The 22,003-nt window shown below is 32.8% G+C and overlaps 1 protein-coding gene across 4 annotated transcripts in view; it reads left to right on the top strand.

The window, feature by feature from the left end:
• Window positions 1-22,003, top strand: part of CNOT2 (CCR4-NOT transcription complex subunit 2) — a 111,298-nt gene that overhangs the window by 73,210 nt on the left and 16,085 nt on the right. For 3 of the 4 annotated variants that reach the window (XM_030819992.1, XM_003259531.4, XM_030819991.1), the window contains exons 4-11: window positions 2,395-2,461; window positions 12,520-12,667; window positions 13,384-13,566; window positions 15,863-15,942; window positions 18,536-18,661; window positions 20,477-20,601; window positions 21,528-21,648; window positions 21,750-21,906. In XM_030819992.1, the coding sequence (XP_030675852.1) occupies window positions 2,395-2,461; window positions 12,520-12,667; window positions 13,384-13,566; window positions 15,863-15,942; window positions 18,536-18,661; window positions 20,477-20,601; window positions 21,528-21,648; window positions 21,750-21,906 (1,007 nt within the window). The remainder of the gene's footprint in view (window positions 1-2,394; window positions 2,462-12,519; window positions 12,668-13,383; window positions 13,567-15,862; window positions 15,943-18,535; window positions 18,662-20,476; window positions 20,602-21,527; window positions 21,649-21,749; window positions 21,907-22,003) is intronic. The other variant, XM_030819993.1, reaches the window with a different exon arrangement.

Below are 22,003 nucleotides of genomic sequence, written 5' to 3'. Positions count from 1 at the left end.
TGTGTTGTCTGGAGTTAACTATTCGATAAACATAAATATCTTATGAAAAATGTTTTAAGTGTTTTGTTTGACAATATTCACATTATGGATTGTTCTAAGTCATGCATTTATGATGGCCAACATCTTATATTTGCAGCCTTTAGAAACAACTGTACTTTTTCATTTATAGCTTGTAATGACAGAAAATCATGATTCTTAAGAATTTTATATAAATCTTTTACCTCCTTTTTTTGATGGTTGATTTGTATTACTATTAGGAAAACCAGATTTTAAGATATCAAGCATTATTTGGAATAAAGAAGGCCACTACATAATCATAAAAGAAAACTTACTAAAAAGGATAACTTCCTTTTTTATTTTTTAATTTTACTTTAAGTTCCAAGATACGTGTGCAGAACGTGCAGGTTTGTTACATAGGTGTACATGTGCCATAAACCTTTTACCTTCTGTGATCAACTAAAGCTTTATTATATATTCTTGTTCTTGCAATTTGGAAATGAACTTTTAATATACCTACAAAATATTTTCAGTTAATGCAGTAACAGTAATCTATAATACCTAAGAAAAGAACTTATCAGGCATCTTTTGATCTGTTGGGTTATAATTGGGAAAGAATATATAGTTTAATTGTATAGATAAAGAATGTTAGTTTAATTATCTAGGTCACACATCCTCTGGATTTGGGAGGGAATATTTATAAGGTTTGATTTTTTTGTTTGTTTGTTTTTTAGAAAAATCACTACTGTCTTACCAAATTACTGTTTTCTTTAGAGTGGTGTATAACTCAGCCCTACCTCAAGAGTGTCTGATGTGTATCATTGGTCTAAAACTATAGCTGTATAAAAATTTTGCAAACTTTAGTATAATTAAAACAAGTTAGAATTTTGACATGAAAATAGTATGAAATGTATATTGTAAAACCTCTACTGTTTAAATGTTTCACCTCAGCACCACAAGACAGAGTGAGAAAATAGAAAAAAAACAAACAAAAATACACGTTTCACTTCTTGGTTTTTCTAACTGTGATCAGTGTCAGCATGATTTTTCATCCCTGGAAACCACAGATCAGCCTCTGATAGTTCTCTCTTTTGAGTCTCCATTCACCTCCTTTTCCCGTTATACCCCAGCTTGTCAACAGGACGTAAAATAACTGTTACTTCTACCACCAGAATACCTCTTATTTTTAGTCTCACTTCTGCTGTTGTCGTTTAGTATCTCAACATATCCTATTTTTGCTTTTAGAGTTATCTTCCCAAAGCCCATTTTGATTGCCACCTTGTTGCTTAATATTATTTTTCTTTTTATTGCTATAGTTGGTAGCCATTCTTGTATGACATTTATTTTGCATTCTTCTATGCCATAATGTGGGTGAGCTTTATCTCCAAATAGAGGTGAACTTTATCTCCTTTCATAGTTATCCTGTTGCCACTGTTTATGTTCTCTAATAATATTACAAACCTTTATTTTTTTTTAACAACTGGATACTGGGTTTTTGTGTTTAATTTTAAAATTTTTGTTCAATTTTTTTGAATTTCAATAGTTTTGGGGGTACAGGTGGTTTCTGATTACATTACTAACCTTTATTACACTTATACTCACTTCATATTCTTGAGGGAAGACCCCTTCATTGTATGTACCTAAATGTTACCACTCTATAGAGTATTCCTGATACCTTTGTGTAGCTCCAGTGATGTTTCATGTTTCCTTTAGAGCATTTAAGGCACACTGTGCCTTAAAATATAATGAGTTGTATAATTCATTCTCTTTCCCCACTAGATTGTAAGCCCCTTGATGACATGGCTCATGTCTTATTTAATTAGGATGTTTTGATGGTTGTCTAATATAAGACAGGAAATACACAAATATGCACACACACATATTTTCATTTACTCAGCTTCAGTACTTTGAGTATATGGCACTACTACATTCATTTCTATGAGGATGTATAAAATGAATATATGTTCTGTGAACATAATATATCTTCAAATAATTTACATCTACAAGGAAAAAAAAATTGATGAAGTAAATTCAAAGGCATTGTACAAGTGCCATGAGGTTCATATCACAAATATATAAATTATATACCATGCCTATATAATTTTATTTTTTTAACTTGCTAAGTGAAATAGTAGTGCTGCTATAACTCAAGTTCGTGTGACTTTTAGAAAACTTATAGTATTAAAAATTAATTTCATTTGCACAGTTTGGTTTTATCCAATTGTGATATTCTCTTAAGAAAACATGGAATGTAGAATGTTTGTTCTATGTTTTTCTGAAGAATGAGAAAAAGTGTTAGATTTTCACATTTATGGTATGATTTACAGATTTGTAGAGTGTAAATACAATGCTCTGCTCTGTTTTCTTTATGCTCTAATGTAATTAATTTGTTTCTAGATGCTGGCATCACCATCTACATCAGGTCAGCTGTCTCAGTTTGGGGCAAGTTTATACGGGCAACAAAGTAAGAATTTTGTATTTATTCTGGGATACTTTATTTAAAGAGAAAAATAAGTAACTACCAAATAAAGAACAACCAGTACTTCCTTTGTGGGTTTATTTTATGACTTAAAAGGAAAAATGTTTAATTTTCAGAGTTTTATTTTACTTACATAGCAAAACCTCATTATTTCAGACCTTATTGATCCTATGGTTGCTGTTACTTGGATATAGCATAGATTGAAATTTATTTCAACATCTTTTATATCTGTAAATTTTTTGCAGTATTTTTGAAGAATTTGCTAAACAAACTAAAAATAGACATTCTCTGTATTTTCAATTAAAGGAAGTTAAAAGCTTTTTTTAGCTTATTTGATTGGCTACTGTGTGTGTGTGTGTGTGTGTGTGCGCGCGCGTGCCTGTTTATTAAGTAAATTCATTAGCGGTTTGTAAAATGTTGTTTCACAAGTATTTCTTAAATATTTCTTCTTTTGCTTTAGCTCAGTCTGGATATAGAATCTAGATTTTTGACTCACAGTTTAATGCTTGTTCCATTTTGCAGGCTTCTATTTTTTTAAAGTGTTGTAATACTTTTAAAGCGCTTAGCACAGAGCCTAGTGCATAGTAAGTGCTCAATAAATGTTAGCTATTATCACATAAAATTTTTATAAAACCAAACAATAAAATATCTTTATATTTTCTCAAATTAACTTCCCAAATTGTTAAATATTAGTATGATTTTATCATCTCTGTTAATGTCAGATCTGTTGATCTCCCATTTCTGTTAATGTAATCTCTGTTAATAGAAGAAGGGAATTAAAAGTATTATAAATTCCCATCAGACATTATAGGATAATTGAATAACTGAAGAAGACATCTGATGACTATCTTAACCAGTTTCAAGTAAAAATCAATAATTTGATTTGGAACTCTCCCAGTATAATGAAAAGCAAAGTTTTGATAGGTATCAGAATAGTTTGTCATAACACTTTACCTTCCAAATTGATTCGAAGTGGGAGGATGAAACTTATTTCATATACAAACATGGTTTCCATTTACTTTTTTCTGTCTATCTTTTGTGGCTTTTCTCTTTTTTTGCTATGGAACACAATTTTGTTAATATAGAATTAGTAGATAAAAGTTACTCTGTATTAACAGTTTCTCCAATTAAACCAAGAAATGTATTTTCAAAGCTTATTACATAAAAAAATTGTTTATCTACAAATATTTATCCTAGTTGTTGAAGGACTATTATTAGCTAGTAATTTATTCTGTTTACCCTGTGTTTTAGTATGGCTTTCACCCTTCTGGTAACCCTTACTATAGACATATCTAGCTATTTTAAAGCTACCTTTTATTTCTTTAGAGCAACTGCAGAGAACTTACTTTATCTTTTGGAAGACCACCGTTTATCACAGCAGAAAGTAGATATGGATTGGAGAAAAATTGTATTTGAGAAACTAAGGTTATTTTGTAAAGGATAATGGCAATTACTGTAGTTATAATCAGCTATCTGGATTTTTAAAAATTCTGGTCTAATTTTTTTAGCCTACAAATGTGAAATTCTAACTGGGCTAAGATATGGAATGGGTTAGGTTTGAAATGCAGTTATATCATTGGTATGACAGACATTTATGTTTTTGTTTTTAAGGACATACAAAGATTAATACATGAGCAAATTTATTTTCATTAGAAAAAGAATTTTTAAGGTACTTACTAGTTTAAAAAGAAGCCATGTATGGCAAACATTTTCCACTGGAGTTCAGTATATTAAATAGCTATATTCCTGTAACATTGGTGAAGCAACATTTTGAATGTATGGCTTACTCTTTTAAAGTGACATTTTAAGTATTAGATAGAGTACAGAAAAATTGAACCTTAGATCAACTGGAACTGTAATATTTCAGGTCAGGGTGTAATTATTTTTTTCCAAGATATCGATCTAGAAGCTATAACTAGTGGAAGAAGAAAGAGTCTAGGTTGCCAATTTCTGTCTGTTAGGACAGACCCAAGAAAGCCAAATAGGTCATTCGACTGGTAGGTAATCTGAACAAACACCTTGTCAGACAGCAGAACACAAGCTACCATGTGGGTCTTGAGGGTTAAGGTTTTAATAATTTAAGTCAGAATGACAAAACTTAAGGGACTGAGTTGAATGAAAGATGGAGAGATAAGGAATTAGTAGGTGAGTGTAGATTAGAGATATTATTCTTATGGCAACTTACTGTAATTGCACATTGAGATTGGTTTAACTAAAAGTTCGTTTCCCAAGTGCATTGAGTACCACTATCAATTCTGTTCAGTTGGCAAACTTTAATTGTAATTCGTGCCATTAAAATGTGAGATCTACTATCTATTGTGTGTTCTTGATGGTTAGAAAGGTTAGAGGTGGAAGAGATACAGAAGGAAGAGTGCCCTCTCTAAGAGTCACTGAGATTAAACAAGAAAGGGAGTTCGTCTTGGAATAGATACAGAAGTGCTTAAAGTTAGATTTGGCTAGATTTGGGTGGAAGTGATTATGCAGTGCCATGAAGTAGCCAGAAAATACTGGAACAGAGACCTGTATGGTCTTCAGTTCTAGTATAGTATGATTGTATCCAAATATGTAAGAGACTTTTCATCCAAGAATTCACATGAATACTGTACATGGAATGATAACTATAGAAACCAATGAACATACTCTTGTATTCAAGTTGCATAATGTTTCCTATTTGTTATATTTAAGTGTGTGATAAGCTTTCAGGTGAATTAAGTCCTCACTTAACATAAGTTTTTTTGAAACTGCGACTTGAAGCAAAACTACATATAACAAAACCAATTTTTTGTTCTCATCAACATTACAATGGAATGATGTTGAATGAAACAACACTATTCAAGGACCTGCTGTATGTTTTTTTGCCTAAAATCACAGTTTCCAAGAATGATCAGTGGCATTAAGTGAAGACTTACTGTACACCTTATGGGCTTCAAGACCCATGAGCTCCCTTAAGCTGTCTCCTAGATTAGAATCAACAGAGAACCAGGAATTAATTTCTTCTGGATAGTTAAAGCATTGGAATTAAGTGGTTGATAGTTGCATTTACCTTTTCTTAGTTACCAACAGGATCTAGGGCCTTGTAAGATTGGAGAAAAAGGAAACTGTCATTTACTGAGTGCTTTCTATGTGCATATTATCTTACAGGTACCTAGCTTATCAAAATATCTGGGTGAATTCATTATACAAATTTGTGTCTGAATTCTCTGAGGACCCAGGCATCTAGTTGGAAGAGGAGCTAAATCTGTCTTTCTAAGTTCTGGACTCCTAGCTTGAGAACAATGACATAGTCTCATGCTTACAGCAGACATTTCTTTGGCCTCCTGCTTTAAGAACACCTATGTGAAAGCTACTTGCTTCATAGAGAACCCAGAGCACAGGTGGGATGGTTCAGAAGTGATGCTATCAGCTATGTAAATAGGTGCATGACATATTTTGGTTGCTTTCGGAAATTGTAGGACCATTGAACAGATACTAAATGCTTAGTAATAAGTACAGAGTGCTCTAGGATTTCTTGCTGTTTTGAACACATGTTTTATAGTTGGGGAAGATAGGACATATTTATATGTAAAATATTAAAAAACAGCCTGTGATGCTAATACATAGATTAAAAGATACCATGTACAGAATGGTGTAGACAGACCTTTAGGAAGCAAATTCTGTCTATACCATTCTCCTTGAGGAGAATCAGAAAAAAAAAAAAAAAAAAAAAGGTAAGCTATAGTGGTATGGAAAAGCTTCAAAAAGGAGGTAGGAATTAAAGTTGACAAATGCTTATCGGTCCCTACCATACATGTTGTGCCATTCTAGATACTGCAGATGTGTGGTAGAAGAGATCATCCTCATTTATGCCATCTCTGCATAGTGTGCCTACTGCTATGGTGTTGCTGCATTATTTATTGCATGTCTTCATTGCCGTTGTATCCTCTGTACTTTGCATATGACAAGCACTCAGTAAATCTTGAAAGCATGATGAACAAGAGGCGGTCTCATATAATCTAGTAGGATAAGTACACAAATGATTTTACTATGTAGTAGAGTAAGAAGTTCAAGGTTATTTGGATATTTCAGAAGAGATAGGGCACATTCAGGATGGTACGGCTGTAGACTATTTGGATATTTCAAAGGCAGGAGTAATCACGTATCTTGGAAAATGATTAGGAAAAGAATTTACTGATGAGATTATATTTGAGATTAGCATTGAACGGACTGTGAGTAAAGTTGTTTTAGCAGTGGGAATAACATCCACAGCATGGGATAGATTTAGGAATGGCCTGCTTTATCAAGACTGGAGAAACCTGTTAGGCTGTTATATTGATTCAGCAAGAAGTACAGTCTTCACATTTCTGAGGGATTTATTTCAAGATCATTGCTACTTTTCAAGTTCAAGAACACAGCTATAGAATAACATTTTCCACCATAAAACATCTTTTTTGTGTGTGTGAAAACCATCACTTCATTAGACTGTCTTATTTTATCTTCACTTTTGGTACCACATGTTGGCTTTCTTGTCATAGGTATGTCACACACACACACACACACACACACACACACACAGAGAAAGAGAGAGAGCTAATATTTATTGAATATTATTTACTGTGTATCAGATGCGATTTTAAGTATTTATGTGAATTAACTCATTTAACCTTCACAACAGCTCCATGAGAGGTTAAGGAATTTGCTCAAGGTTACACAGATTGTAAGTAGTAGAGCCAGGATTATATTACTTTGTAAGAGTAACTATGTGAACATGAGCTGAAAACATCAGTTTCTTTGAAACCTGAATGCCATGACCCTAGAAAGCCATTTGTACATAGTAGAAACTACCAGTGTTAAATCCACAGGTGCCAAGAATCTGTTGAATTAAGACATTATGATAGAATGTATTCTAATAATTATGTATTTATTGGGTGCCTACAATGAATGAGGTATTATTTCAAGATATAAGTAGGAATATAGCAAATAACAAATGTCCTGTTTTTATGGAGAGAGGGAGAGAGAATGTTACTAATACTGCAGTAGTCCAGGCAAAAAAAAAAAAAAATACGATGACTTGGACTAGTGGAGGTGTTGAGAAGTGATCAGATTTGGTACATTTTGTAGATAGAGCTAATGGGACTTGATGATATAGGAGTGAAAGAAAGGGATCAAGAATGATTTCTAAGGTTTCAGACCTGCAAACCTTTGTGAATGAGTGCCACTAATTTAGAGCAGAAATTTAGGTTGAGGGAGTGTAGAGTGTACTTGGGAGATCCACAGAGCTGTTCCACAGGTAAAGATTCTGTGGCACTCCTCTAAAGATCCAGCCAGATATTGAGACTCTCAGCTGATTCGAGCACAGCAGCCACTTCTCATAGTTGTTGAGGCCACTTAGCTCCATCCATGTTTCTTGTCTCATACATTCTTAGCACCTGGAAGGCAAAGTCTGTTCCTCCTCCAGGTGTATAACTTGTCCTTATTTTCATATATCTTGTCATTCTCTCAGACTGAACTATTGTAACATTTATACCCACCTGACTCCCCACCACTGCCACCACCAAACACCTGGCTAAGTCTCATACGTTATTTAATTCATATACTATCTTCTGTCTCCTCCAGGAAAATTTTTCTGCTCCCAGACTCACTCTATTCCCAAGTCTGAGTTAGTGTGGTCCCTCCTACAAGCGCTCAAGCACTCCATGTCTAATGCATGTAAACACCTTGGTCATAGCACTTATTTATTTTTAAGTAGTCTTTTGTATCTCTAGAACAAGAGAAGGGAAAGTATTCTTGGTGAGGAGTTAGATATGAGTAGTAAAGGACAGATTCGAGGAAAGGAATAGAGAAAGAAGAAAGAAGATTATAAATCAGATATGTAGTGTGTAAACAGAGTAAAATGTCTGTTAAGGTTAGAAAACATCTTTGGGTCTTGACAGAATTTTAATACTCTAGAACAGTGGTTCTCAACCCTGACTGCACCCATAGAAATACCTGGGGAATTTTAAAAATTCTACTGCCATGATTGCCCAAAATCACAATTGCTGGAGAGGAGACCCAGACATTAAAGTTCCCTGGATGATGCAAACATTATTAACTACCATTAAAAAATGGAAAATGATATTGGTTGCAAAAAAGGCATTGAAATAGGAGTCAAGAAATTGGATCATTGTCTTTAATGCCTCATTACTTGTGATCTTGAGCAAGTCACTTAATGCCTAGTGTGAATTCTTTATCTGTAACCTACTTGGATAATCTCTGGAGTCTTTTCTATTCTAAAATACTTTGAATTTAATGAAGAAAATTGCATAAGGAAATAATTTTACAGGGATTGTTAACCAGCTAAGTGCAAGACAGGTTGAAGGTAAGAAGCCATTGAGATAAAGCACCATTCAGAACTGTTGTCCTTTTTAGTATGGGCATGCCAGTGTGAGTTCCTAGAGGAAGCTGGCTGCTTTGCAAATGGAAAAGGGGACACTTTAAGGCATCAGTTAAGGACTACTCTGTCCTGCCCCATAAAGATTTTAGGGTACTTTATTTAAGTATGAATATTCAGGGATTTGGTTGCTATGATTTTATTTTTTTCATGTAACTTAATATTTTTTATTTCTAGCAAAAGATTGAATAAAGAATGACATATTTTGCCATAAGTGTTTAAGGGATGTGCTGTTAATCAGTTTGTGCAGTGGAAATAATTAATGGAATAATTTCTTAGATCATATTCTTTAAGGGTTTCTGAAAAATGATCAATAAGGAATTTGACTAACACTCTGCCAGATAAGAGGTAGGAATCTATTTAGAATATGTTCGTATAGTCCTCCTAATATTGTGTTGTTATTATCAGTTGTTAGATTGAAAGAAAAATTTGACTCAGAATTATAACCTTTTAAACTTTTTTTTAAAATTTGTTTTTATTCTTTGTAAAAAGGTGATAACCTTTTTTATAAGATGATTATAAGAAGGAAGTGAGAGGAAGTAGTATAGTGCTTTGTTGATAAGTGCCCAATAAATTTTAATTTTACTGTCCTTCCAGTCACCTGCTCATATACAAGCTCATTTATACATATTTATATTTTTGCCTGTTTTAGTTTTTTTATGCCAAGAAAGTTCTTCCCATTTTTCTTTTTCTTTTTTTCAGCTGTATGTCCTATTCTTGGCATAATATTGTAGAGATGATTTTCTGTGATTGTTTCTAATTATACTAGTGAGAGATTAGATTTTTTTCCCCTTGACCCTATTCAGTTGTGTTAGTTTGATTCAAGCAACTCAAAGTTAATTACTTAGTATATTTAGTTTCCAAAAAACAAATCTTTATATATACCTTTCCAGTGCCATTAATTCTTTATGTTTTAAAGAAATTCAGTTTTTAAAATAAATTTAAAGTAACAATTATTAAGTATTCAGGGGTTGATGATCCAATTTGAAGTGACGTATTCTTTTTTTATCTTTTTATACTACAACAAAATTAACTTGACTTTTTGAATTTATTAGCTGTTTTTGTGAAGATTAATTTTAGAAAGCTAAAATTAAACACTGAAAGTAAGTTACTTTATTCCATACGGTCTCTGTCCAGTTTTAGCACTAAAATCAGTTCAAGGATGCCAATCCCTAATTGACCAAATAGCCTTACCATTCTTGTTTTCTTCTCCAAATTTGTTTTTTTGCTGGTCAGATAATTTCCAATCTCTAAAATATTCCTGAAATTATAAATTTTTATGATACAGCATAGAATAATATGTATGTGGAGACTTGAAGGAGTCAAATCTCAATGAGCCTTTTGTAGGGCTTAACGATTATTAAAAGGGGGCCAAAAAGGCACTAATTTTTGGAAAGTGTATTTTTGTTTATGGTGGTGAATGTGTAGAGAGGGTGAAAAGTAAAGGAAAAATAAAACAGGAAGAAAGAAAACTGATAGGTATGAAGATGAGAGAGAAAGAAAATGGAAGAGAGCAAGACGTGGAGATTTAGAAAAAAAGTTGAGGGAAACGTATTCAAAAGGGAAAAAGAAAGCAGGGGGAAAATACATTAGAGGTGTTGAAATTAGGCATTCACAGGAGTGCTAATCAAGAGTTGCGTTGGGCTCCTGTCTTGCTGCTATTAAAGGGCATTAGGAGCTAAGAGATCTAAATTCTAGTCCTAGTTCTTTGTGTTGCCATGGAGAAGTCAGTTAACTTACATGAGGCTCAGGTTCCTTACCTGTCTGTAAAATGGGAACATTGAACTAGGTGATCTTTAAGATCCTTCTGGCTCTAAAATTGTTTGACATTATCTTGGTGGTCAGTAACTGTGAGAAACACATTCCTGAGGAAAATTTGCAGCTATAGCTGACTTCAGGACAGCATGTTCAGGGAGTAGAATGTAAGCTCCCTGAGGGTAGGGGCCTTTTCTGTTGTGTTCACTGCCGTATCCGCAGCAGCTAGCACAATGCATGTTACCTAGTAGGCATTCATTAAATGTTTGTTGAATGAATGATGTGAAAAGTATCATGTTGATGGTTTGTTATGAGCACACCTAGAAAGCCTCAAAGCAAAATGGTGTGCTTTAGGGACAGAAAAGACAGATTTCTTCTGAAGAAATCTTAAGCAAGCTGATTTTAAATCCTTATTCTTCCTTATTTTGTCCCAGATTCAAAGAAAGTGGCTTCAGCTAGTGGCATTCTCATAGTCAGAAAACTTAACGGTGACTGTAGACATACATTAAAGTGTACATGTAATCTAGGCCAGTTTCCTTAAAGTATCTTACAGAAAGGCAGAACCAAGCTTGGGTCGCCATGGAATCTGAGTGAAAAGTATATACATAGAATATATTAGCTATATTGAATTAGATTGATTGGATTAAAATTCATTCAGTTGAGAGGCACAGTTAGGCTACAAGCTGAGATACAGGCTGCCAAATTTAAGATAACCATCAGCGAGATACTCTCTAACCACTCCTATCCCTAGGTTAGAAGGTGAAACATTATGCCAAAGGATAAAATCACCTTAAATCCCTAGCACTGAAGTCATCTATTTACTGATTAGCTCTCACTCTATCTTATCAGTTTTATTTAATCTCCAGTTCAGAATAAGTTTGGTTGATGAAGCAGACTAGAAATAGAAAGCACTAAAAAGTGTGGGTCAGGAAGATGGAGGAAAGGAGGAGGAATTCATAGACAGATATGACAGTGTAAGTGAAAAAAATCACTTAAGGGAAAAAAATAAACGTATGCTGTCTATGATAATTATCCTGGATTATTAAAAAATTTATAATTCCTATGATCGGAATAAAAACTCAGGAAATATACATTTTTTAAAAAAGTTTATCCACAGTGGTTTTGTTTGTTTGTTTGTTTCATATCAGAATGATAAAACTCTTAGTAGTCTTAAAAAAATAAATAAATAAACCTATTAGAATGTATAGTCCATCCCCACACCTGGCTCCAGGGGTACTAAATAAATACAAGGCCATTATATTTTGACATCTTTTTAAATGTTTTAAAATTTTGTCTTTTATAGCTATATCAGTTTGAGTTTTTTTTAACAGTTGCTGGGATTTTATGTTGGGTTTGTAAAAATAGTAATGTTGAAAAATATGTATAAATAGTAAATTGGCTTTTTCTAAAATATATTTTTAAAGGATCACATCAAATTAAAGCTACTTCAGCAAAGCGGAGTTAAATGTCTTTCTGTATACATCAGTTGTGAATAAAGACATAAAAACACATGACTGCAAAATTTCATAATGGCCTCTTTGTATATACACATGTACATATATGCAAATAGGCCTTTAAGAAATTTTAGAGCAATATCCATTCATAATATTGTAACTTGTTAGTCATTGACATACTTTATCATGAAATTGAAATATGAAAAATAGGAATATGAAAGAAATATCCATTCATAATATTAAATTTCAGACTAGAACATATTTTTTGTTAAAATCAGAGTTTATTTGGAGTGAATCGAATATATCTATCTAAAATTTGCGTACTATGTTAGGTCATTAAAAGTGTCTTCAATCGCCAACTCCAGAAGATGGATAACAATTTCATTCCTGATGGCAATGAATTTCCTTCTTCTGAATTTTTTTATTAGGTGCACTAGGCCTTCCAATGAGGGGGATGAGCAACAATACCCCTCAGTTAAATCGCAGCTTATCACAAGGCACTCAGTTACCGAGCCACGTCACGCCAACAACAGGGGTACCAACAATGTCACTTCACACGCCTCCATCTCCAAGCAGGTATTTATTGATGGACCAGAATATTTTTCAAAATGTATCTTGGTAGAGTAAACAAACTTTTAATTTTTTAATAAGGTAATTAATTATTTGATTTTCTGGTTCAGTGCCTTTCACTGAGGAAGAAAATACCTATGCTCTTTTTATTTCAGTGCAAATTGTTAAGTACAGTACAAGTGGTTTTTATACTGCAGCTCGCATACTGGTTGTCAGTGGGGTGGATATCAAGGGTTAATCATTTCCTGGGGAGCTTTTTCAAAAGGCACCTGTCTTCCTCAAAGGAATATGTGCAATTTAAAATTCCTCCCCAGATGATTGTGATCATTGCTCCCTCGCCACACATCCATTGCTCTAATGAGCATAAAGTAAAACAGATGACATAGACTATACATTTAGTATGCAGAGGATAGAACGATACGCCTTTGAAATGAAATTATTCTAAATATGTGTGTGAAATACATTTATATTTTATGTCACAGTCACACCAGTAGTTCTCTCATCTTAGATACCACCTTTTATCAGTTGCACTATAATTTGCCCTTTATTGTTTGCTTACTTTTTCTTTTCAAAGAGCTAGAATGACTAAAGAATTAATAAAAATTAGAACTGCAATTTGAAAGTATATTTGAGATTCTAGGGTTGGACCAATTGATTATTTATAGAGAATTTTAATGAGTGATTGTAGAGAGCTTATTTAGTATAATGGACTTCTTTTTCAGGGGTATTTTGCCTATGAATCCTAGGAATATGATGAACCACTCCCAGGTTGGTCAGGGCATTGGAATTCCTAGCAGGACAAATAGCATGAGCAGTTCAGGGTTAGGTAGCCCCAACAGAAGCTCGCCAAGCATAATATGTATGCCAAAGCAGCAGCCTTCTCGACAGCCTTTTACTGTGAACAGGTAAGATGTTTATTGATACTGTGTATAATTGTCTTTCTGGGTATACTCAGATTTGCCTTTTCATATTTTCACTTTGTTCTTGAGGTGTGGCTTCTCTCTAATTAAAGTGTGTTTCATCATGCATTTATGTCCAAAGATTCTGTTACCCATCACAAAACGATACGTTTTCTTGAAAATCAGGTTGATTTTGGAAAGCACATTAAAACTTGTTGTTGTTGTTGTTGTTGTTGTTGTTGTTAGAAAAGGATTGTTCTTGGATTTGCCACCAGGCAAATTTTAGTTGATATGTCCTGTCTTTATAAAATAAGTTGATTACCTGTGTGGTAAGAGTTCTAGGTTTATGAATAGAACTGGAGACATGTTTGACTATTACTACTTTGCTTTAGTTATACTTTGAGTACCTTCTCAAGTAAGATTTGGTTTTGTGCATTGGAGACTTACCAACCAAAGACTTTTTAAGATCACATCTATAGTATTTGAAAACCGTATCATGTTTAGGGATTCAAAACAAAAAGATGGGTTTTTGTACTTTTTCACTTCTCTTTGCACTGTCTGTTGCATATACTTTGCAAATAAGAGGAGTTACTCATTTTGTTAGGATTTTCAAGCTATTTGGGTAATTTGTATCAGAATTATGTCTGAAATATAACACTTTCTTGCAAAAGTAGTATTTAAGCTTGATTGCCTACATGTATATATATGTATTCTTTAAATGGAGAAATGTAGGGGCAAAATTACCTTGATCTAGTTGTTATCATCATACCTATTTGATTCACTTTATCTAGTAAAATCTGAATTAAAATAGGTTTAGCACATTTACTGTTAATCTTCATTCCATAAACTCCAGGTTTTGCTTTTATTTAGATATCTATAATTTTACTGCTCTTTTAAATTTTAAAAAAGTTATTTGTGAAGGGTTATCAAAATTCTCATCTCCTTGATAGCTTTCTAACCTTATATCTTTATCGTAACTTTATCATATCTTTGTGCATTCTCATAGTATTGGGCATTGAATGTATATTTAAATTTTTACCTTTCCATATTTTTTCACATTTTGTTTTTAAAATATACTTTGCTTAAATTGTCAATGTAACATGGATCTCTAAAACCCTGCTTATTTCTACTATTGACAGATTGTATTTATTATAAATTGTTTTCATCTCTGAGCACTTATTCCATGTTTGATGGTACCTGTAATAGCATCAGCAATTCTAATATGCTATTAAACAAAAATTTCCATTGACTTTCTGGTTCTTCTCTAGAGTGTTTGTTGTTTTGTCAGCTGCATGTTTTATCAAAAAATTGTTTCACTATAGGTTTATAGATTTAGTCAAAGCCCAAAAAACCCTGTCATCTTGATACAGATTAACCCCGCTTACAACATTGATACACTAAGTGCCTTTTATCAGAAGAATATATGATGTTAAAGACATGTGGTTTCACTATAGAATCTGCATTAACAATTCCTATTGATAGTCTTAATTATTTGGCCTTGCTCTAAGTTCAGCCTTATTTTTTTTTTCTTCACATGCTTAGTCTTACACAAAAAAGAGAGGGAGGCATTTGTAACTATTTATGAAATACCAGTTGTGCGTTAATTTAAAATTGGGGATACCATAGACTGTGTTTTAAGTATATGAAAGGTAAACTATATTTAGATAAGAATGATGTATTTTTGAGCCCTGAATTCAATTTTAAAACGCACCATTCAGTTCAGGTCAACTACATATTTATTGAATGTCTATTATGTCTTCCTGAACACTAAAGGGTAGAGGACGCAGAGAGGAGTTTAACATGGGAGGAGTATGACATAAACTCCTCTGTCCATGAGGAGTTTATATTCCAGTTGGGAAGATGAATACTGTATGAGAGAAGATCTATTATGAAAAGTAATATTTGCAAGCTTTACCAATAAAGAAGAAAAACAACTATTTAGCAAGAATAATCTTAACACTAACCTGCATATTTTTGAGGCTAGGTAATCCAGGAAGTTGGCTCTTCACGTACACAAAATGGTGCCCTGAATCTGTTTTCCTCAAGGTTCATATATAAATTTTTGAGTTTTTGTTTTTTAACTAATCTGCCTAAAATATTCTGGTTCTCATTTGTTCATGGAAAGACTTTAGAGAAGTTTTCAAGTAAAGATAAAGAATAGATCCAGAAAAATAATATTAGCGTTGGTTTTGAAACATATTGTTATTTTATATGAAGAGACCAAAAATATACACTTCTGTTTTTCTTCATCTGAAAGTTAGTGTTCTTACTGTATATCTAAAACTATTTTCTATGTACCCAGTATGTCTGGATTTGGAATGAACAGGAATCAGGCATTTGGAATGAATAACTCCTTATCAAGTAACATTTTTAATGGAACAGGTAAGCTTATTCTGGAGCTAGTACCCTACAAAAAGTGTGATAGATTTATGAAATATAAAGCAATTCAACATACTGGTCTTTAAATACGGTAGGATTTTTTATTATGTTAGATGGTAGATTTTAATTCAGTGAAAAATAGGAATAGGATTCAATACAGTGAATAGTTGAGAGAGATGTAAATTTTTTTTACTTGGCATGGTAACATAGTAATTTGTGTTATAACATCAGAATTATTTCCTTAACACCTGGAGAGAGCCTACACATTAACTTAGTTCATATTTATGCCTCAAAATATTTTGCTTCATAGCTTTTACTGTCCTCAGCCCTGTCACTGTGAGAACTATAGCTTAGACTAGGTTGGGTGGTATATGACATTCTGGCTGTGGAGATCCAGATTGAAGAGAACCTTTAAAATTGTATGGAACACTTACATTTTTTCTTAATAGTTTTAATAATACTAATGTTGGCATTTAACCTTTATGAATTGTTTATCCAGTTTTATGTGTAAAATTTAGTTACATGGAAAACCAACTCTGATTTTGACAGTAAAAAATTCCTTCAGTCTTTTGGTTTATTTCTTTTATCAACTGCTTCAGATAGAAGAGAACAGGAAGCTTTGTTGCTATTTTGCTTTAGGTTTTACCTTCTCCACCCTACAGACCCTTTCCTGAGAAAGGAAATAAAGGATGTTATGATCATAGGAGCAAAAATGAACAGCATTATTGGACAGAATTAAATGTAAAGGAAGTGGAAGGTAAAAGAATGCTCACTGAAATGGAGCATTTGTAGAGGCAAGAGAAGATTTAATAAGGAAATGTCATTTGTAGCTATGAGCTTTTAATTTCTAAATGTTAATGTATGCTCAGCAGCATAGATTAATCACACAAGATTAAAAGCTTTGAAAAAAGATTCCAAATTTTAGCATTTGTAAGTGGTGGCTTGTGTTCAAGATGTATGAAATACTATATTCCATTGTTTCTAAAATGTACATTTCTTCATAATTTAATGTATTTGAAATCAGGCTGCATCTCTGCATATCATAGTTTAATTGTAGTTTTTTTCTAAATGTGACATAAATTAACAGTAAAGATGTCTGACAGTGCCATCTTAGATTCTGCATTATGGTTTTATACAGTGCTATAAAACTTGAGAATTGTTTTTTAAATTCTGTTTTAACTAAGCATATTTTATGCTAGGAAAATTCCCAGTTCTTTCATAAAAATATAGATTGGGGGTTTATTAACTTTATTAGGCTAAAACATAGTCTCAAATAATATAGGGCAAATTTAAATTCCATCTTGGAGGACCTAAAGATATGTATTAAAAGTTTATATATATTCAAAATGTATGACTAATTTATAATCAAAGAATTTGAGAAATTATAAATTGAAACAGGATATAAATTTTTAATTTCTATTGTCTTATTCAATGGTAATTTTTTTATTCAAAGTTCTTAAGCTGCAGAAATAAATTTATAAACTGCAGTTTTTGTAAACAGCAGGTATGAATGATTTATCCTTTACCCTTGTAATTTGAAATTGTCACCTGTCTTTGAATGTTAATAAATTAATGATGTCTATTGTTTTTCTGTCAGCAAAGTAATCTTGAGGTAACAGTTACTGTTTGAGATTCTTACAGTTGTGAAATTTGGAGAAAACTAAAAATTAATTGGAAAGTGGCAAAATAAATTGAAAATGGTAAAACAAAAATTAAAGAAAAGCTATAGCGCAGACTAAAAGGATGGTAGAAAGTTTTCTTCAAAAATTAAGAACCCAAGGTTATAAGAATACTAAAAAGTTAAGAAATTGAGATGATTAAAATAGACAAAGTAGAGAAGTTGGGTTAAATTTTAATTTTTAAAGGAAGCCAGCTGATTGTTTTAACTTAAAATGAACAAAAATACATTTAATTTATTCTATATATATTTATTGAGCGCCTACTGTGTAATAGGTAATATAAACTTCTGGGCTTTGTATCATATTTCTGTATTTCCTACCCATTTACCATATATGGGAACCCTACTGCCACCCTGTTGTACCCCACCCTCAAAATGCGCACATGGGCACGCACATACGTTTGTATATGAAAGCGGTCAATTACAGGGGGAAGTCCTCAGGACTTCTGCTTCACTGCCTGTGCCTCAGCTATCTTTCTGGCCATTTGCAGGAGGCACTATCATTGTCACCATTTGTGTGTAACCGAGGCTTCAAGCATTCTAGATATAACCTCCATCTGAGCATAATGAAAAGACAAATTATATCGTAACAATCTCCCTCTTGTTAGCTCACAAGCTATAATTTTAGGTTACCATCTTCCATGGGGGAAATATATGCTTTTTATTCTCTTTGTTACATCTCTAGGATTTGGAGTTTCTATAATACTGGTTGCGTGTTGCTTTGCTAAATTGTTCCTGAAATTCTTTGACATGAAATCAATCTGCAAGTATCTTTTGAGCACCTACATACACCTAGTACAGTGCCGTGCATCATTTAGGAAGAAGGCACAATCATTTCGAATTATATTATGGTTGGTTTTTATAATCTCTTAAAAATATTTGTAGAATCAGTAACCAGCGTTCTTTCTTATTATTTAGATGGAAGTGAAAATGTGACAGGATTGGACCTTTCAGATTTCCCGGCATTAGCAGACCGAAACAGAAGGGAAGGAAGTGGTAACCCAACTCCATTAATAAACCCCTTGGCTGGAAGAGCTCCTTATGGTAATTAAGCTTTTTAATGATGGCCAGTGGAAAGTTTCCATTGTATTTGCACACACACATGCATTTACATGTACATATATATATGCTTGTGTGTGTACACATATATGTTTGCATTTTCTAATCAGGTTAGTGTAATTTTTTCAGAATTGATAAAAGTGATTTTTCTTCCCGGAATACCATGGTAGCAAAGTTAAATGGGAAAACTTTGTACAAAAACCCAAGAGGAAGTCCTCATTGGTATTCAGAAGTTATTTTCTTCTGTTATCCCTGCCTTAGTTTACCTTAAGTGTTTTATTTTGTGGTCTGCCTTTTCTCTTCTTAATTGATCACACATTTTTTCAAAATAATATATTTCTGATGATTAATAATGACTGACTATACATTGAAGATGTTTTTCTGAGCCAAGGTTTTTCTCAACCTCCACACTGTTGACATTTGGGCCAGGTAATTCTTTGTAGAGAGGAAATGTGGGGGGCTATTGTGTTTATATAGAACATTCCTGGCCTTGGCCTATAAGATGCCAGTAGCACTCTGTTTCTAACCCCCACAGCCTCTATTGTGACAGACACAAATGTTTTCAAACATTGGCAGATGTCACCTGGGGAAAAAAAATTCCTGCCTGTTGAAAACCATTGCTCATGGGTCATGTATAGCTTATGCAGACTCTTGGTCTCCATTAATATCCTTCATCACCCTTTTTCACTGTCTCTAATAGATAAGAGATTTGGCTGATGAGGGATAAATGGAAATAAAGGAGAGGAAACATATGCAATAACAATATAACAATGTAGACATGAAAATTCTGTGACAGCAATGTAGCTCTACTATTTTTATCACATAGTTTTTTTCTTTTGGGAAAACCTGATAGAGACCAGTAACAAAATGGTGAATTTAAAAGAATCAGTTCATCCATTATTTTAAGATAGAATTAATATTTGATCACATTTTCAACCAAGAAGGATTGCTGTGCCATTCAGATGTGAATACAAATAACAGTATATGAAGAAGGGAAAAATTTATTGTTTATATTCTAAAGTTTCCAAATTAGTCTCCCCAAAATAAAAAAAAAAAATGATCTGCCCTGGAAGTTGAGTACCTAGCTACTTGATTCTCAGTTCAGACTCTAATGTTTTTAACCTTTCCTCATAGGTCCATTTTTTCATCCCTTTAATCATTCCCGTTGCTCTCCTTGGACCATCTCTAGTTTCTCCATATCGTTCTTGAATTGTGGAGCCCCAAACTGGATATTGTTCTCCAATAAGGGCCCGACTAATGCCAAGTATAGTGGGAGGATTATTTCCCAGTTCTTGCATGTTTTACATCTATAACATGGAGTCCAAGAAAATCTGAAATAATATGGAGTTGTTTTATAATTGATTGCAATTTGCTCACTCTGTAAGTCGCTTTCAAGTAGAATACTGACATATTCTTTTAAATTTTATTTTGTTCATTTGTATTTGAGAGTTAACTGGTATTTATAATATCTAGTCAAATATTTAAATAAAACAAGCTTTTAAACCAAAATTGTTAATAATCCAATATCAAATTAAATTTTTAAGCACCTACGCATGACATTAGATGTACAGGATTACTGTTGATTTCCCTTGTATTATTTTGTATGTTGAGTTATTAATCAGTAAATGAAAATTTAGTTCTTCATTGTTACCCTGGATACTAATTTTTGGAAGTGCGCTTTCATAGCATTAAAAAAAAGAAACCTTTTGGTGTATTATCATGAGGAAAGTTAACTTTATAATCTGTAGCAAAATATCATAAATATCAATTGCAATTCTCCGGATTATTTTCATTACATAGTTGGAATGGTAACAAAACCAGCAAATGAACAATCCCAGGACTTCTCAATACACAATGAAGATTTTCCAGCATTACCAGGCTCCAGCTATAAAGATCCAACATCAAGTAATGATGACAGTAAATCTGTAAGTAACTGAGAAGTGTGTATGTGAGTGATGTAGTTTTTCCCTTCAGATTTCTCTTATATTAACAGTTACTTACTAAATACTATTACAAAACTGTTTTATCTTGATATCTGTAATAATCTAACTTCTGAAGAATGTGGAAAAGCTTTATAACTTAGAAGATAGCCTATTTTTTTCCTATTTCATATAGGTTTGCAAATTTCTGTTGAACTTCTCAGAGTTAATTTAGACTTTTATTGTAGTCCCTGTCAGCTGGATCCCATGAAGTTTGATAATATAGCCTTCTAAGGAGCTGTGTTTTTCTTGAGTAAGTTTTCTCCTTGAAGAATTTATACACATTTTTATACCTGTGTTGATTCAACCAACTCAGCTTCTTCTTTCTGACTTAACAAATATGTTTATTTCTTCCACATTTCACTGAAAATAGCTTTTCTCTGTGTGTGATGGGAGTTTATATATTATTAAAATAATTGATAAAGAAGATTGGTAAGAATTAAAATAAGTACAAAGTTTTAAAGCTTGTATGTCTAACTTATCTTCGAGGTAGCTTTGGTGATTTTAGGTAATATACTATATTTAGTTTCTCTTTTACATGAAAGCATTGAGGAGTGTAACTTCAAGTGTATCCCAGAGCATAAAGACCTGAGAAAGAGATAGATTTTTTTTTCTGTGACTGAAGATCTGAGATAAATAAGATATTTTCCCTTGATTTCTTTTTCTTTAAATACTCAAATGTGGATGATATAGGATTTATTTGTATACCATGGAACAATGATGGAAACAATTTTCTATAGAACTTGAAAAACAGGTAATAATTTACTACCAATTTAAATGTAATAAAGAATAAATAGCAGGGTATTAATATGTGAACTTGAATTTGTATACTTAACAAATTTTAATGTCACATTTAATTTTTTTCGTGCTAGAATTTGAATACATCTGGCAAGACAACTTCAAGTACAGATGGACCCAAATTCCCTGGAGATAAAAGTTCAACAACACAAAATAATAACCAGCAGAAAAAAGGGATCCAGGTGTTACCTGATGGTGGGACTCTAGAAATCTATGTCAAAGATATTATAGAATGCTTTTTTTTTTTTTTTTTAACTTTTTCTTGAAAATAAAAGCAACTGTGTTTTTCTACCCAGGTCGGGTTACTAACATTCCTCAAGGGATGGTGACGGACCAATTTGGAATGATTGGCCTGTTAACATTTATCAGGGCAGCAGAGACAGACCCAGGAATGGTACATCTTGCATTAGGAAGTGACTTAACAACATTAGGCCTCAATCTGAACTCTCCTGAGTAAGTTTTTTCTGTTTTTCCATGTCTGTATATAATACCTCTTCAGACTTCCAGTTTTTAATATCATGGCATCAAATTATCTCACCTACTGCTACTC

The sequence above is a fragment of the Nomascus leucogenys genome, chromosome 10 (genome assembly GCF_006542625.1).
Source record: "Nomascus leucogenys isolate Asia chromosome 10, Asia_NLE_v1, whole genome shotgun sequence".
NCBI classification, from domain to species: Eukaryota; Metazoa; Chordata; class Mammalia; order Primates; family Hylobatidae; genus Nomascus; species Nomascus leucogenys.
This window is presented reverse-complemented; position numbering and strand designations above follow the sequence as displayed.